Source organism: Lethenteron reissneri, chromosome 14 (genome assembly GCF_015708825.2).
Source record: "Lethenteron reissneri isolate LAM-NWPU_2019-01 chromosome 14, ASM1570882v1, whole genome shotgun sequence".
Classification (NCBI taxonomy): domain Eukaryota; kingdom Metazoa; phylum Chordata; class Hyperoartia; order Petromyzontiformes; family Petromyzontidae; genus Lethenteron; species Lethenteron reissneri.
In genome coordinates, this window is record NC_083792.1 from 10,485,010 (window position 1) to 10,503,527 (window position 18,518).

General features: G+C 46.6%; 1 protein-coding gene across 4 annotated transcripts in view; it reads right to left on the reverse strand.

Moving 5' to 3' along the window:
- The window catches only part of LOC133342380 (tetratricopeptide repeat protein 7B-like), a 122,749-nt gene that overhangs the window by 77,503 nt on the left and 26,728 nt on the right, over positions 1-18,518 (reverse strand). For all 4 annotated transcript variants that reach the window (XM_061551509.1, XM_061551507.1, XM_061551508.1 and 1 more), the window contains 2 exons: positions 16,497-16,580; positions 2,727-2,831 (listed from right to left, as the gene is read on the reverse strand). In XM_061551509.1, the coding sequence (XP_061407493.1) occupies positions 2,727-2,831; positions 16,497-16,580 (189 nt within the window). The remainder of the gene's footprint in view (positions 1-2,726; positions 2,832-16,496; positions 16,581-18,518) is intronic.

An 18,518-nucleotide genomic window follows, 5' to 3' on the forward strand; every position in this document is an offset into this window, starting at 1 on the left:
GTTTATTTCGCATAACCAGATGAGAACTCAATAGACCAAGATGAAGTCCTGACTTGCAAAAATTATCCTGGGTCTCACAGCTGCAAAAATCTGTTTAGGCCCACAGTTGCCAAACTGTGTGGCTTGACGTTCAGTATTAAGCCTTAAAGGCAACATGAAGATAAGATACGTGCATGCCTCTTTACGCAGTGATAGGATAAAAACATGGAACTCTGTTCACAATCGGTCGCAAAGTAAAACCAGTTGCTGAATCCTCTTATAGCCACGCTGTATGTATATTTTAAGCAATGACAGTAAAAATTTAAGAGGGACTCCACTGACCGTGAAGTGGCTCTTATTCTTTGACAAATAAAATGTGGCTGCAACACATGCAGTAAATTAGCACACTTTCCACTATAACCAATTTGTTAATTATTTACAACCGTTATGCAAGTGTACATTATAAAACATGAGCGTTTTTTATTGCTTTTTATTTTCCATCAACCGGACCGCACGACGGTCGTGCTTGCCATGCAAATACGACGCACGTCCACTCATCTCAAAGGTAAGAGGCAAAGGTGCAGCCTTGCAGTGGCCTGCTCAAGATCCTGCTGGTGAAAGTTCCTCCACTCGAGCAAGTTCAAGGCAGCCCCTCTCTCAAGCGTAATTCTGCCCAACTCTTCCAACGATGACCAGACAAACACCTTGCAAGAGGTGGGCGTAACCACACTTTACCCCACCACACGCGATCTGCCGATCGACTGTCTGTAGTCTACCCATTTATACTGCTGGGTGGGCAGAGATTTAAGAAACCCATCCACTGTTTTCGCTGCCACGCCAGGAGTTCACATTGAACCGGCGACCTCTGTGGATCGCTGGTGTGCAAACCATGCGAGAGAGAAAAGGCTCCCGACTCACCATGAAGGAGTGTTACCCTGTATCCATTTACAACGGACCACGTGTGCCCACTAACACGCGCAAGGCATGAAAACCCAAATGCATTTTGAATTCAAGGGAGTCTTCAAATGAGGACATCTATGCCAGTAGACGCCACGGCAAATTACGTAGCATGGCCAGCGGGCATCACAGAATCACTTGCGTAACATTGGCATTCTAGTGCTGGACATGACTGTAGGTTAATATATATTTCTTTAATGAGGTCCAAAATGTAACACGATTTGCATATTCCCTGAAGAACATGACCTTTATGAAACATTTCGCACTCGGGAGTGCTGTTGAAGCTGTAAACTCCAGCTCTGCTGACACAACCGCTCCCTCGTTTGCAAGTTGTGCAATATTCCTTAAGGGCCGCGTACTCGTTCTCTGTAACGTCGATGTTTTTTCTCTCCTGTTTTTGTTGCTCCTGTGCTCACGGCACCACAGATCTCCCTTGTAAAATTGCCGGGCGACTGGCTAAACGGGACCATACACACAACAAATTAAATGAACTCAAACTCAACAGGATTTGACTGAACCATTCTTGCAATGGCATAAACCATGGCCACAATGAGTAGGGCACAATTGACACGGCACCTATTGCTCGATTTGTCAGTGGCCTCTAAATGGACACTGTGGAGAAGTGGCCGTGCAATGCTGTTGGATCAATTCAGATGGTTTTCGTTTTTTGTCCTCCAATTTTATTTTTTATCTGGCTGGGTGGTTCAGCAGGAGAGCGAGCGGCCCGCAATTGGAAGGATTGCGAGTTCAAATCCTGGTCCGAGGTTGACAGTGGTTGTTCGTTATAGGAATTAGGAATTTCCACCACCGGCTCAGAGCTGTTAACTGGGCGTAAGCACCACCCCCCTTAAAGGTCATTTGAGCAGGAAATAACTGTGACTTGTTTTACAAGTTTATTCAATTTTACCATTGGTGTCAAGTCATGTGATAAAGAAGTATCCATTCATTTGGCAACAAAACTGACACCTTTTTTACAAGGAGTCATGTTTGCATAGATCACAATACCTGCAGTCATAATGCAAACAAAAAACATAACTTTGATAATGTGCACTGTCCTTGAAGTTGATTGGTCCACACCCGAGAGAGCTTTACTTAGAGCCTAGTCTCACATGGTGTTGGACCAGATGACGCCAAAAGGCGCAAAAGGTGTCAGTTTTGTTGCCAGATAAAAGGGTAATAAATCAATTATCATATTTTTTACTGGCAAATGAGGTTCCAATGAAGTATCCATTCATCAAATCGAGATTATTTGTTCAACGAGATGAGAACCCAAGACACCAGCAGCGTCATTTTCAAGAGTGACATCACCTCTGGATAGTGAGCAACCGTCAGAATGATGCATCACAGAACTACGTCTGAGATCCCTTCAAGTGATCTCTTATGCACACACCAGGGGCACTTCACTCTCCGACTTGTCTCGATATCGATATGTTTTGTTTCACAGCTGTCAAACAAACATTATTTTTTCATTTGGCCCCTGAATTTTTTTCTCCAAAAATCAAGTGACGAAACTAATTCAAACATTGCTTTCGTGTGCAGTGACTGCTGACCGGGCTGAGGCCATCAACTCACAGACGACACTTGAGAACCCAACTTAATAATGGGCAGCTGCCCATGATTAAAACCCAGGATTCTCAGCGACGCCGGCGCAGTGTGTCCGTGAACCCCAAGCCACCGGGCCCCACCTGGTCGCCGCATTAATGAATCCCTCGCGGCGTGGCACCACGTAAATGACGCAGGAAGATTGGGGGGGGGGGGGGGGGGGGCGCGCGGACACCTGCGCGACTTACCCAGTGCAGAGGGCCCATGCACAGCTTTGCAGCCATCAGCGGGATGCTGGGCTCCTCCGGCGACAGCTTCATGCATTCCTTGAGCACCTTCACCGCCCGGGCAGACTAGAACACGCAGAACACGCACAGGGTCACCCGCCCGCTGTCTCGCACCCCCCGCACTCCTCCACCGCCCACCCATGCCATACACACACAGCTTTGGGGGCACTGCAGTCACTGCTGTGTTGGGGAATCATTAGGTCAAAGCAGCTACAACAAATTCCGTATTGTGCAAATTGTAAGACGCACTTTTCCCCCTGTGTAGTCTACAGCAAACGGAAGCATATCGGTAGCAAATGGGTGGCACGTGATGTGGTAGGTGCTTGCTAACAACACTTGCCCCAATAAGGGGGATATTTGTCTTTGGTCTGTTTGTGTATGTGTGACCAGATTTGAAAAACTTGTATTGATGCCGAGCAGAATTTTGGGATGCGTCTTACTTTCCGGAGTATCTTACAATCTGGAGAATATGATTTCAAGTTTCAAGTTTATTTATTAGGTATAGCCCTGTGAGCCATTCGGCTCTTGAATCGGGTGCAACCGCAACAAACAAAAAACAAAAACATGAACAAGAAAACATCTTAACGTGACTATGTGACTATGTGCAAACTGAAAATCCAGGAAAAAAAACAGCTGACTACTCCCATGTACACAAATATATACGCTGTGTGGCTCCGTGGTGGGGCAGCAAACAGCAGTGCAATAACATCGAACTTTGTACCATGTAAGTATGTACGCTGAACTTATTTCGCACCGTACATAGCCGACCGTGCTAATCTAAGCTCCTCACTTTCACCAACCGTCAGATTGACCAGCGCGGTAAAGCGTGGCGAAATAAACCCCAAGATCCTCACGGTGTGGGTAGGCCCTCATCCAGCAGTGAAATGACAAAAAGGGCTGTAAGTATACACATGTATAAAATGCAACACAAGAGTAGCAGGGGAGGTTGCTGCAGCAATAATATAATAATAATGTCCATGTCTTAGGCACCTTTCACAATGTCTCAAGACATGAACCCTTGTAAATGAACATGCGAATAGCAAACATAGGTATGCATGCATCATGAAACTTGTGAATCAATATTAATCGATGCCTCGATGCATTGTTCCACCAACAGTGAACAATTGCAAGTCTTCTTCGGGTCTTTCGGTAAAGTCACGTAGATAGGTTAAAATAAAATGAAGAATATGAATTCCTGCAGTCACGAAAACTTTAAGTCAAGATTTAATTGCAAGTCTCTTCCAAGCTTACAAGTCACGCACACAAACAGGTCGCCTATTATCGCAATTACAACATTAAAACTTCCCCGTATTATCTTACAACTGTAGAAAAACTTGCTTGATGACGATACGATGAGTGAGCAAACGATTGGAACGTAAAATTCAACTGGTTTATACTACTTTTCTTATTTTTGTTACTTTATTCTTATAATTGCCCTTTGCTAAACTCTCAACATTAGCTCAGTAACTCTTCAAACTGCGCCCCCAGGGATGAAACTTGGGCTGTGCAAACAGACCACTGTTATGTCCCTGCGGTGACCCTCAGGCATTTTCCCGACATCCGAAAGTCCTAATTGAGAGATTCGGATACCACGAGCTACACAAACGCACATGTCCATCCTACAGAGCCTGCGGCAGTGAGGATATGAGCACTGCTAAAAGCCAGCACAACCTCCCCAACAAACTGTTGTAACTGCCAGCAAAAAAAGAAAACAAAATAAACAAAAAAAATCGCCTCCCAGACACAAATTACTCCCGCACAAGAATTTTACTCGCTCTTTAAACATGATGTAATGCACATGCTGATGACATTATTTAAACGCTTGTAACACTTAACCATGCCCAGGTGAACAGCTCCATGCCAGACATGTGGGAATTTTTTATATCCCCCCCCCCCACCTACCTACCACCTAGTGGACCATCAGATTCTTTCACTGCTGGGAAGTTATTGAACAATAAAAGTCCACCGGGTCTGTAATACTGTCATAAATCAAAAGCCGGACTCTGGTGGCTGCATGTCCTCCTGCTAATAGCCTGCCTGAGACTAATGTTTGCCATGATGCGAACTCTGTCATAGACACCAAGTGAACCCTTCAGTGCTCAGGCAATTGGAAGTGAAAGCCGAAGGGATTAGAGACCTCTTGGCCATCTTTGGAAGGATGGCTTGTTTTTCAGTAGTGGAAATGCGCAAGTTCACATGCCCCATTTCATAATGTAAATATCTGTTCAATTTCAACCATTTGTCAACATGCTGTTGGATGAAGGACATCTAGTCATGTCGGGCACGGGGTAGTTGTTTGACCATACTTCACTATGCAGGTCAATGTGCGATGGTGAAGAGGGGGCGGGATTAGGTGGGGATGGACTGGTTCCGATATCACTCGTCACTAATATTATCCCTTTCCCATTCCGATGACGTACACGTACGTCATCGGATTCAGCAGTGAACAGAAGGAAAAACGAAAAAAATAACTATATCGGTATGTCTTGAGGTCAGAAGATGTACCGAGTCTCCCACAAGGCCATGCAGGAGGGGGTGCGGCACAGTTTGGCGTCAGCTATCATCCGAGTGCGGTCGTGTCGCTACAGTTCTCTGTGGTGAGTGTGATTTCTTTAAAAACGACGGCGGTATGCCTCTAAATAAAATTAACGATAACCGCTTGCGCGCTCCGAAATTCAGCGGTGAACGGGACATCCACCCTGCAACTTGCAGACGTCTCGGAATGGGAAAAGGTTGACAGTGTCCGGGAATCAAACTCTGGCAGCTGGGTTTGTAGTGTGGGAGAGGTTGAGGGGGGTGTTGCACTCACCACTGCACCACCGCTCCTAGCTAATATATGTGTGTATGCATACAGATGTATACTTTAAAACTGGAATGTAGAGACTTGTAATAGTTATTCTATGAACACTGATCATTGATCGGATCTTTGAATCTTTGGGTAAAGTCACAGAGATAGAAAAATAAATAACAATAAAAATTCCTGCAGTCACGAAAGCTTCAAATAAAGACTGATCATTGCCTTAAGGATACCTGCACAGAACTGTGTGTGTAGGAACGATCGCTTTCAATTTCTAAAACTTGCATTCAATTATCCTCTCGAGAATATTGGTTGGAAATAGACGCAGAAAAGACTAGACGATACCAATTAGATGTAACGAGAGAACAGAACCAGTGAGACAAGACCCAGACAAACAGTGCAGACACGTTAAGTACCGGTGCAACGCAGACTCGAGCGGTGGCAATGAAGTAACAATAAACGATACCAATAAAAAAAAACATTCTTGAATCAGATTGTGACCCGAAATCGTGATAATTCATTGAATCCCAGGAGAGGGTGAATCATCACGTGCCTACTAAAAATAAAACGACTCAGAATCTATATATATCCACTTCACGAATAATATATTTTTTAATATATATAACAAGGCATGGGCTCACTGACAGTGCAGCTTGATTGAAAAAAAAACGGCCTGGTAGAAATATATGATTACAAAAATTAAAATGTATTGTTATTATATAATTCTGATGATAGCCGGATACGTTCGATTCTCGGCTCTGGCTAACATCAGTGGCGAGTGATAAATGAAGAAGTCCTCGGCCCCTTCTTTCATCAATCGGCACTGACCAGTGTGGTGAAGTACAAGTCGAACGACCTCCATCGCCAATATGGGACGTAGGTGAACTTTGTCCAGCAGCGGACAAAAGGCTGTGAATTTCTCAAAGCTACTCAATTGGGATCACACACAGAGCACTCATCATCTCCCCCTGCTGGCTGTCAAATGCCCGTTTTCAGGCCAGGTACGAGGTAACCTTGCGCTCACAAGGACATATAAGCCACTGGGGGGGTGTCCTTTAAAATGTATTGAGACAACGTGTGATGTAAAGCCCTCCGATATGCCCTGGCGTGAATGGTGCTCGATCGAAAAACAAACCGTGATCACTGTTATCGTTATTAAACTGCACAATGCAAGGCACAGTTCTGTATGTACATCACAGGCTGGTGATGCCTCTCTTGCAGTCGGGTCAGGGATTGTCCACAGCCGCTCGACTGCACAGGGCTTCACCAGAGCGAGGGCTCGCACGCGGCATGCTTGCATGCGCCTACTTCTCGCGAGACAAAGCGCTCGAAGCGGAGAGATACGGTGTGCAAATCCCCTCCTCCAGAATTTGAGCACGTGAGCTCGCATAGCAACAACGCGGTGCTTCAAGTTCAACTCCAGCAGCTGCCTGCAGCGATGTCCAGCGTCACGCTATGACCAGCTCGTGCCACCTGTAACAATGTCCAGCATCGCGCTATGACCAGCTCGTGCCACCTGTAACAATGTCCAGCATCGCGCTATGACCAGCTTGCAGCTACGCATGAAGAGAATGCGAGGAAGCACATCTGCCTGTGCAGCCTGCACTGGGTCAGCGTGCGAGCCCACAGCACACACCCGCGGCGATGCATAATGCAACACGTGGCGCTGCGGTTTATGTAATGCGTGACCGTGCGATTAAAGGCAGGCTCGTAACGATGCAGCGGTTAAATAGATTTCTGCACTCCTCATATGTACATCGATTCTTGCCCATTTGTGAATGTATTATTTACCTTTCATTGAAATTACGTGGGAATCAATTACGAACATACGCAGGTGAAAGACATTTCTGACTGCGAATAAACATAAGTGGGCTTCGGCCGGACACAGCACTCAGAACAGCTGCTGAGTAACAGCCAAAGAAGGGAAAGCCCCCAAGAGGACGTTCACCACAAACATGGTGATGAGATTGTTCCAACTCTGCAATGGGCATGCCCTCTTGGGCGTGTTCTCTCCTTTGGCTACCATTCCATCAGCAGCCTCATTCATCCATAGTCCACTCCGATCAGTCACGTCCTGCTCAAGCCCACCTATTTTTATATTGAGTCAATACGATGTCTCTACACCTGTCCGATGATCCACGCGTTCGTCTTTCTCTCGGCGTAAGCATGCACCTCTCAGTGATCCTTTGTGTACTTTCCAGCTTTTTTTCAATTTCGTCTGTCAATGACTCAAATTACATTCACGTTATTTACTTGGGCAATGCATAATGTGGCGTGACAACAATCCACACGTGACAGAAGTAATAAGAGGAATGACAACAATAACAACAGAACCAAAGACACCAAACGCACGCTCAGGAGCAGCACGGGTAATGGATCGTAGACACAAAGCCGCTCTCATTAACGGGCACCCGCGGCAAGGATCCCGGCCTACGTCGCAAGGCGAACGCAGCAGTGAAAGTCACCGCCCTAACGACAATGAAGCGATTGGCAACCTTGCGAGCCACCAGGTCACACAGGGGGGCCAGGTGGCATCAGCGAGTCGCCACGTGACACAGGTGGGGGCCAGGGGGCATCAGCCAACTGCCACTGCACACAGGTGGGGGTCAGGGGGCATCAGCGAGCCGCCACGTGACACAGGTGGGGGCCAGGGGGCATCAGCCAACTGCCACTGCACACAGGTGGGGGCCAGGGGGCATCAGCGAGCCGCCACGTGACACAGGTGGGGGCCAGGGGGCATCAGCCAACTGCCACTGCACACAGGTGGGGGCCAGGGGGCATCAGCGAGCCGCCACGTGACACAGGTGGGGGCCAGGGGGCATCAGCCAACTGCCACTGCACACAGGTGGGGGCCAGGGGGCATCAGCCAACTGCCACTTCACACAGATGGGGGCCAGGGGGCATCAGCAAGCCGCCGCGTGACACAGGTGGGGGCCAGGGGGCATCAGCGAGCTGCCACGTGACACAGGTGGGGGCCAGGGGGCATCAGCCAACTGCCACTTCACACAGGTGGGGGCCAGGGGGCATCAGCCAACTGCCACTGCACACAGGTGGGGGCCAGGGGGCATCAGCGAGCCACCACGTGACACAGGTGGGGGCCAGGGGGCATCAGCCAGCAGTGCTTAAAGTGCAGCTCACGTGTAATACGGCCACTGAGCAGGCTGGCGTGCAAAGACCACTCACAGCACAATCCCTTAATGTATTGCCAGACTGCCCAAGGATCCTTCAAAGCGCCTGCCAATACAATGAGGATTATCGTACAACTTTCCTGCACTGCCCCAACCCCCCACCACCTGCAACATCCTCTCCTGCGCCCACACCACCACCCACCCATCGTATGCCATTAAGCAGCTTACATTTTTTCGAGCAGCCATTAAACCCCGAGATTAATTAAATTCCAGACAGTAATCATTTTCAGAGACTTTATGACAATATGTGTAACTTTCAAGGGGGGGAGGGGAGGGGCGGGGTTGGTGGGGGGGGGGTACTGAAAATTACGCAACAGCTTGCTCGCACAAAAGCCCTGCACCTGCATGCAGACCGATCGAACGCAAAGCGTGAGCCAAGGTTTTGGTCACTAGATCATTAATTCCCTCGTAATTTTGTTCCATTAATTCCTCCTACGTAAGTTATTCACATTGATAGCAGATTTTTAATGTGGCGGGGGGGAAAGAGCGCTGTTGGTGTAGAACCAATCGTTAAATTGCCGCCACAGGGCCTGTTTAGATGTTGTAGTTTTGTGATTTACTTAATGGCAGGGGTGGTAAGGTGGTCCTGTGCACAAAGTGGCGAATGCGATTAACCGAGTTCGATTACTGGCCACGACTAACATCAGCGAAGAATGATATTCTAAACCAGCCCTGGCAACCACCCGCACTGACTCGCGTGGTGAAGTATCGTCAAAACGCCACAACAAAAACAATATGGCAAAGGGAGGCCTTCATCGAGCAGTGGTTTGATCAAGGGCTGTAAACTGTTCTTGTCATTAATTATAACTTAATAACAATATCAGTTCATCTGTTTACAACGTAAATGTTCATAGACCCTGCTTTTGATGTTCGACCATTGCCTTTTTGAGAATTTTTTTTTTCATGTGGTGGGGAACCAGAGTCCCCAGAGAGCCAAAGTAAAATTCCCACTCTACAAATACATCAAAAACATGCTTGCTTATGCTAACCTAGTAACACTAGAGGCAGGCATCTCACTTACACAACGATCTCAGTCTTGAAATGCATCTGCAGTTGGATGCTATATAAATGTCAATTGTACTCTATCTTGACATGTATGTACATTGAACTTATTATGCACTGTACGTAGCCAACCATGCTCATCGGAGGAGTGGGGTAAGAAAAACAAACAAAACACAATAATCAGTTCTGATCCACCAACCTCGACATGATCCCTGGATCAGACCAAGTCACTTTATCTACGCTGACGTTGGCAATTCTATAAAAGGCAAAGATGCTGCCCTGCAATTCCTTGTTCATGTCAGTGCTGGCAGAAGAGGCCTCCACTAGTGGCTGTGTGGCACTCTACCACGTTGGCCAGAGAACTTGGGAGGGGTGGGAGAACCCACAATTTAGTCCATCACACGTGACCCGCTGGTCCACTGATTGCAGCCGACCCATTTATTCCGCTGGGTGGACAGAAACATTGCCATTGTATCAACTGGAGGGCCGAATATGGAATCTAACCGGTGACCTCTGGATTGCATGTCCAGTGTGCGAACCATTAAGCCACAGCAGTTCCGATTTATTCTACAGACAGTGAATAATGCATTTTGGGGCTCATTTATCATGCACTGTGATCAACAGACGAGAATTTTAATAAATCAATGCTTCTCGTTTCGTCATTACTGTTATTAATATTATCATCTACGTCGTCATCGTGAATAAATGACAAGACCTTACACGGCCAGCACATTTCTCTTCCCGTGACTCATGCCGTGTACTGAATCGACAGAGTTGCATAACACGTGCACAGTTTAGTCGAGCGTTCCTCACACAGCGAGGACGCCCAAGTATGGAGGGTGAATTTTTTTGTGGTTTAAACTGTTTTGTTAAACACATGTTGGGCAAATAAAAACCTCCGTGACCACGCTTAGTTCTATCTATAGCGCCGTCTCGTTGTTGGTGAGCGCACTTTAATTTAAGAACGAACATTAGCTGTCTGCGAAACAGCTACTCAACAGCTTTTAATTAATTGGTTCGTGCCCTGCGTTGAGCCCATTGTATTTTTCTGGAATGTTCCGCCTTCAGAATGCAGTTCCTATTTTTCATTCAGCACGATTCACGGCCGCGCGTTTACGTGGGCTAATTACAATACAGCTTCGGAGTGAGCGCACGAACTTACCGGGCGCTTACGGAAAGGACATGGCAAGGGGCTGGCAACACAAAAGTCACCACCCATGCAGAGTGGAAATTTTTGCTCAACCTTCAAGCTGCCCGAAATAAAACATGAATTATTAACCAAAATAAAATCTTCATGAGTCAATAGCAAAGCATTTTATAAACGTGAAGTGCTACCATTCATGAAACGAGGTCGGTTTGAAGTAAACGATCAAAGCCACAAGTCGAGCTTAGACACGAATCTGGCGTCCAAAGAGGCGGTGTGAACTAATCAAAATGCTCGTGACCCAATGGAGCTGTCAAACCAAAGGCCTCTACTCCGATCTCCGCTTGCAATTATGGCGCATCATTTAATCTCGAACGTCCTGCGGTTGCTTTATTTATTCGTCTATTTAAATACGCGCACACGCAAACGGAAGGGCGGAGCGGAAATGTCGTTTCATTGCACTCGCTGCGACTCGGTTGTACATGCGTCTCCAAAAGGCCAGGCACGAGAACACCACAGGAGCCGCTAATCCTACAGCGGCATGCGCTCACCATGTGCTGACGCTAATGCGCGGTGGCAAGAGGGCCCGGGGAACTCTTAAGGCAGCGACAGTATGCTCCGTCACAGCCTCCCTGCGGTTGCCGTGGCGGTGGGGGGCAGTGGATGGTTTATGCGGCTGTTCAGTAAATTTGTCCTGCGCTGAGAATGTAGGGAATTCTCTACACTGAAGGGGCGGGTTTATCAAATGCCCTTAAACACGTGATGTTTCTGTATGACAAAAAAACATTTCCAAGCGGGTACAAATGCTTACGCTTTGCACCATTATCGATGGCAATAGGTACACACATGCTATACGCAGGTTTAAAATTACTCGTTGCAAAAATAGAACAACCACATGGAATTCAATGTTGCTGTTGAAAATCAAACAAGGACTTCCCAGGACACACATCCCAGGACACGACGCTTACAAGTAGATACAAAACAGCAGCCAATTTGAGGGTGGTAACGCGAATGAGAGGCTTGGGGTACAAGGGAGTGTGAACGGCGAGAGACGCAGGGTGAAAATTGGGTGGAATTGTGAAAGCTGGTGTCACAGGGAGAGCCGGGGCGGGAGATGCGGCTTTCAGATGGCGGGTGGGGGGGGGGCATCACAGCGAGAGGGAGGGCGTGGGAGACGCATCAGCTGCCGCCAGAGCAGGGAGAGTTACTGCAGTGCAGCTGTGGCCTCACAGGACTGGTCACATGGTGAGCTCGGAGAGCGGAAAATTTGGCCAATGGGAGAGGCATGGGTACAGCGCCAATCAGTCCCGCACAGGCGAGACGCCGCGCATAATTGCCTCTCCGGATGTGTGCGCACGCGCGCGCTGGCGCACTGGCGGGCAGGCGGGTGCGCAGGCAGGCGGGTGGACAGGCGTGCAGGCGGATGGGTGGGTGGATGGGCAGGCGGGCGGGTGGATGGGCAGGCAGGCGGGTGGGTGGGTGGACAGGCGTGCAGGCGGGTGGGTGGGTGGGCAGGCATGTGGGCGCGTGTGTGTGCGCGAGCAAGCACGCGCGTGCACACACGCACCTCTTTTTGTAAGACAAGGTGCAAGTGCATTAGGTTAAACGGCACCATGGCCAGAATGCACGAGGCACTGCCGACACAAATAAAAACACAGCCGCATGTCCCACCCAAACGGTCAGAGCTAGGCATGCATTTGGCTGTTAAATAATTCATCCGCATTTGCGCTGGGGAAGGACGCAGGAAGAAGAAGGAAAAAAACTGTGATAGACTTAAATGTTGACATTTCCTCGAAAACAGCCTGCGGTCGATGAATTATACTTCGTTACACTTTTACTGACATGTTTATGCAGCCAACAGCGTGGGATTGTTGTTGCAAAGATGCGGGCGTGCATATTTTCACTGGAGAAGCACGTCAATAACTCGGATGTTGCACGAGCCCGCCGCAGTCTTCAACGTAAATAAATTATTAAATAACACTTGAGAGCACTCAAGAGTCCGCATTATCATGCTAAACATTTTCACCCGGGCCTATGTTGCGGAAGAATACCTCACCGCCGCCGGCGGCCTCATGTGGTCCGACGATAGCGATGTGTGATGATGCACTGTGATGTGCGGTGCAATAACGTACGCTGGTGTGATGATGGTGGTGATGGAAAGGAAACGATAAATTACTATTAGTACACAATGTGGAGTGCCATCTCTCACACAAACCTCGTCGATGCCACAAAATCGACACCGCACATCGAACAAAGACGGTCACTGCATCGTGCGCTTTCAGATGCGCTTCTGCAGCCATCTGGAATGCTCTTCCTTCCAAGCCGCTGGACCTGTCACTTTTAAATCTACATTGCAAACACATTTCTTTAGAACCGCTTTATTGTGTTTAGTTTGTTGTCCTTCCCCACACCTCCATTCAGCGCAGCACCGCGCTGAAGTCCAATGGCGAACATTGCCCCAGCCAACATCCAACGTGATGTCGCAATAACCGGGGACTACCACGAGATTATGGACATCTAAGTCTCTCCCTGCTCCAACAAGGCCTACAACAAGAAGCCCCACTCCATTGGCTGATATCCAGGAAACCTATCTGGATGCGTGCCTCCGCTCTAGCAGCCAGAAATAACGACATTGTGGGCGGCTATGGAAATGGTCACCAATACGAACCTTATCCCAGACCCGACTGTGGAAAGAACCGGGCTCCTCTCTCTTTGCGAAACCACGCTGGGGGACGCAACGTGGAAGTTGCGTGTACACCTTCCACAAATGGAAGATCAAAAAATCGCTGAACTGCGACTGCGGTGGAGTCCAACCCATAAAACGCATCATCGACGAATGCGCCATCCATGCAACATCCTGGCAGAATTACTGCAACCCCATAGAGTCAACTGCCTCCTTGTATTGGGGGAAAAAACTTAGCATTTAACTCTGACATGTATCAAAAACTGTTGGTTTCCACTGCGGCCACACGGGAGAAGAAGAATACACCGAGAAAGCGGCAGGCGGGACCCTGGGGTCCCATAAGCCCCCGGCTCTCGCATAAACATTATATGATAATGTAAACAAAAACTTTGCTCTTTTTCACCAATGGGTTTGAAGGATGGTGGCAAGTGTTGTCTTGTTAAACTATGCCTTTAAAACTGAAAACTACTTACCTGCAGTGCCTCTATTTAAATACACTATTGAAAAAACAATATACACCCCTCTATCAATCAACGTGTTTCTCAGTGTGGATTTGTGAACACACTCTGTAAAGAGTACATCAAATATTCTTGGTTCTTTCAGTAAAGTCACATAGAAGGGAAATAATAAAAATATATAAATATAAAACAATAAAAATTCTCACGACGTTTCGACTGCAACACAAGCAATCATCATCAGGTGTGAAATCCACAGCAAGAAAATTTGAAAAAGTGGCGGTCTACGTGACTTTACCGAAAGAACCAAGAATATGAATCCCTGCAGTCATGAAAGCTTTAAATCAAAATTTAGTACATCAAATAGTACGCGTTTTCAATGCGTTGTTCATATTGTAACAAGCGTTTATACCAATGTTACTCTACAGAGTAGTGGGTCGCCGCTCCTCTTATCCGCACTGATACGAGCGGTATGTGGGGACTATGGCTTAACCGCAAAAAAAACACCTATCCGCACAGATGCATACGGACAAGAGAAGTATCATCAAACAGGATGAATTAATGGTGAAACGCATCTCATCTGTTAACTATCTACAGGGAATAGGATCGTCATCAATTGATCCTGCCTGCAGACATTGGTAGGTCACAAATAATAATTAAGATAAGAGAGCAGTTTAACTGTGTATTATGCAGTGGCGGCTCCTGCAAAATCTCTCTGGCGGGGCAAATGTCTGGATGATTGATAAGGATAAGGTCCACCCATGCAATGGATAAATTAACAGCTTAAGCATGTAAAGGCAACTTCACTTTAATATTAATGAAAAATAAAGTGACTCTTACAATACATCTTGTTTGTTTCTATACTCACTATTAAAACAAACCACTCAAGTTTCTTTTATTAAAGATTCCACTAGGTGGCGACAAATTATATTGTTGGATGAAACGTGCTTACGTATGATGACGTAAGCACGTATGATGACGTAAGCACGTTGGAGCGAGCCCTCCCGGAAGCCATAGAGAATGCATTGCAGCGCCCCCGTTCGAAAAAAAACATCTTTGAATGTAAGTCTATGGGGCCACTCGGGGCGATTCTCAGCTGGAGGGAAATCGCCCAAAAAGAGGCGGTACTCCACAGAACGTAGCATGACGCTGATTGGACTATATCCAGAGGCACAGTGAGGGCTAGCGTGACTCTGTGGTTGAATAACATTGGTGGTGCGTCGCCCAATCGCCCTAATGAAGAAACCGCCCCTGGTATTATGCATAACGTTATGACAAAGGACTTAAGTTGTGTAGGCAGTTTGAGCAGCTTTGGATAAGACTTATGATCCTGCCCATACCCGAGCAATGAGCGCATTCGCTTGTTCAGCTCTTCTGCGCATTCGTCCTCGCTGCGCTTGGACGACATGACTACAGAATGATCCGCGCCAGGTGGGTCGCGGCGTTTATGTGCGCGGTGGGACGGAGTTGCCAAAAATAAATTACGAGTTTGACTTCCGTTTATTTGGGATTCCGGTGTCCCGCCATGAGGTTCATTTGGTGGCAGCAGCGGCGGGGAGTGGAGAAAACATCATCCTCACACCGCACTTCAACGCTCTCACGTCTACGCTGGGCATCTTCACCAATCTGCACTGGCCACTGCGGTGAAACATGGTCAATAAACTCCCACGACACGCATAGCATGGAGGAGGCCCTCTTACAGATATGGATTGAGAAAAATATAAATATTTAGCAAGTAAGAACTACCATTTTTGAATGTCATGTGAATGGAGTAAACAACTCCATTCACTTTACTCCATTTACAAGATAACTGACTATTAACACCACGGGATAGAGAAACGTTTCATCATCAGCTGCTAATGTTTATAACTCCTTACCTCTCAGTAGCATCTGCGCCGATGCACTGCCAATTTTTAAATCATCATGCCTGAAGACATCTGTTCAATAGGGATTTCATCACATTTAATTAATCACCAATGAGGTGTATTCATATTTGTTAATTTTATCTTGTTTTAGAGTTACTACCTATTGCAGTGAGACTGTTAAGAGCTTTATAAATGTAATGGTGCTGTTGTTGTTTATACCAATATTCATGTCAGATAAAACAAAACGTAAGATACGGAAAAAAACCCGAATATGGACAGAGTTCCTGACTAGGCTGAGGCACGGGTTCAACAAAAAAGATAAATTATCTTTTGGGTTGGGAATTTTGGTCATCGAAGATACAGCAGTCAGATGGACATGGACAAAGTTAAGTACGTGAATGAGTAAGTGAATGACTGAATGGGAGGATGACAACGTGAGTAAGTGAATGAGTGAATGGGAGGGTGACGATGTGAGTAAATGAATGAGTGACAGGGAGAATGACGACGTGAGTAAGTGAATGAGTAAGTGAATGAGTGACAGGAGGGATGATGACGTGAGTAAGTGAATGAGTCACTGAGTGGGTGACGTGTGCTCACCTTGCCAGCAGCAGCCAGTGACAGAGCAAACTGGTACCAAAGGTGGAACTCCTCGAAGGCAAACTTCATGGCTCGCTCCAGGCACTGCGGGCGACACGAAACTAGCGCCGTGACACATCTCACGTGACACATCTCACGTGACACATCTTACGCTCAACATTCATACATAATCACCTTCAACCCTCTCTCAATCCACTGCTGGATGAAGGCCTCCCCCATGCCGTGTCAGGTCATGGGCATCTAAACAAAGGATCTAAATGATTTTACGGAGTAAAACGGTTGGGGAGTTCCAATGCATCGATTCATTAAGTTAATATCGATCCTCTGATTTCATGCCTCAATGCACATCTGTAACAATCTATGCGTATCATTCTTACGTGTTATATGGAATCGGTCTGGGTCTCCCTTGCAGCCACGAGAGGTCCTACCATTCACCACAATGTTAAAGAAAATCAATCGATCCTTGAATCTAAAACAGAACCCCTGAATCGCAACAATTCATCACATACATTTGGTGGTAAAATCTTCGTGCCTTCGAAGCAGACGCCAGTCAGTAAATTAGAAAATTATTTTAATCCCCCATAATTCACCGTAGCAGCATATACATCAATAAGACCCTTTGAACTATACATTTCACACAACTCAATAAATTGCAGCAGCTCAGGGCTTTCACATGGTTCCTGTTACCCCAAAACCACCTGGCCACCTACGAAAACCATGCCATTGCTATTACATCTGGGGTAATTTCTATACTACAGCTGCATGCATTATGATATTCAAACTCATTAACATCGCAATTACCAATAAGTGATTTCAATCAGTGTAATGAGATGGGAGGGATAATAAATGTAGCTCAGACAGTGTTTATGTGTATTAATATACCTTCATGTTATAACCAAGAAACAATCACAGGCATGCAGTTTATAATATCCCTGTAAGTGAATATCAACATTTTGCCCATTTAGTCACAAGTGGTTGACATCTTCAGACTGATCCCCTGGCATAGGAATGTGGAATTTCCACCATTGGTTCTGGTCAACCAATGGACAGAACCACCCCTCCAATGTTTGTGGGAGAGTGGACACAATGACTTGACTAAACGCAGTTTTCAGCTTTTGTCCCAACTATTATTGTAACCCATGATGTTTCTTTTAAGACGCCACTACATACGTCATTTAATCACTCTCCATACAGTTGTTTTTGACTGGCGCAACCCAGTCAATATTATTTTTCTCAGCATCTCTGCCTCGTAATTATCATCTTCCCTGAATAACACACCATCAAAGTAGCGCGAGGGAAAACTGAAATGCACAAAAGTATTTGTTTTTACTTTTGCATTACTATATTTATCTTATCCATGGCTAGGAAGTGTTCAGTATAAATAATTTTCAGTGATGTATTATCCATAAAAACACAAAAATGAGGCTAAAATACAGCCGTGTACAAATCACCACACGGCATATGCGCCAAAAACAGCACTCCCTCATCAGTCAGCCATTATTGCATCACGTTAGTAACCATAACGCGGCTATTTTTACACCGTAACTCACCTTGTGTTCATAAATTACCCACAATTTTGGCCTGCGCCGAAGGACATGCACATGGGCACGAATAGGACTTCACCTCTCGTGTTACGTTTGCCCGCCTTCCGGCAGCCTGCAGCACCACGTTTGAGGGCAGCTGCACCGATGCGTTTGTCGATGTTCTCAACATCACCGGGTAAACAGGCGTGGACAGGCAAAACGTTTTGAGGGAGGAATATTTAAATTAATTTCCATCCAAAGCAAGTCACTTATTCGATAGATGAGGAGAAGCTCCTCATAACTGAAACATATTTCTGAATAACTTAGGACAAGTTTTTGCATAATGCACACAGATGGAGTGCGCTTTTGATGCAGTTTTGCGTGTTGATTGAAATGTAGAGGAATGTTAAGAACACTCCGAGACACGTGTGTACATCCAACTTGTAATACATATTTAACGTTAGTAATGGTCACCCCGAGTGCAACAAAACTTTAACTA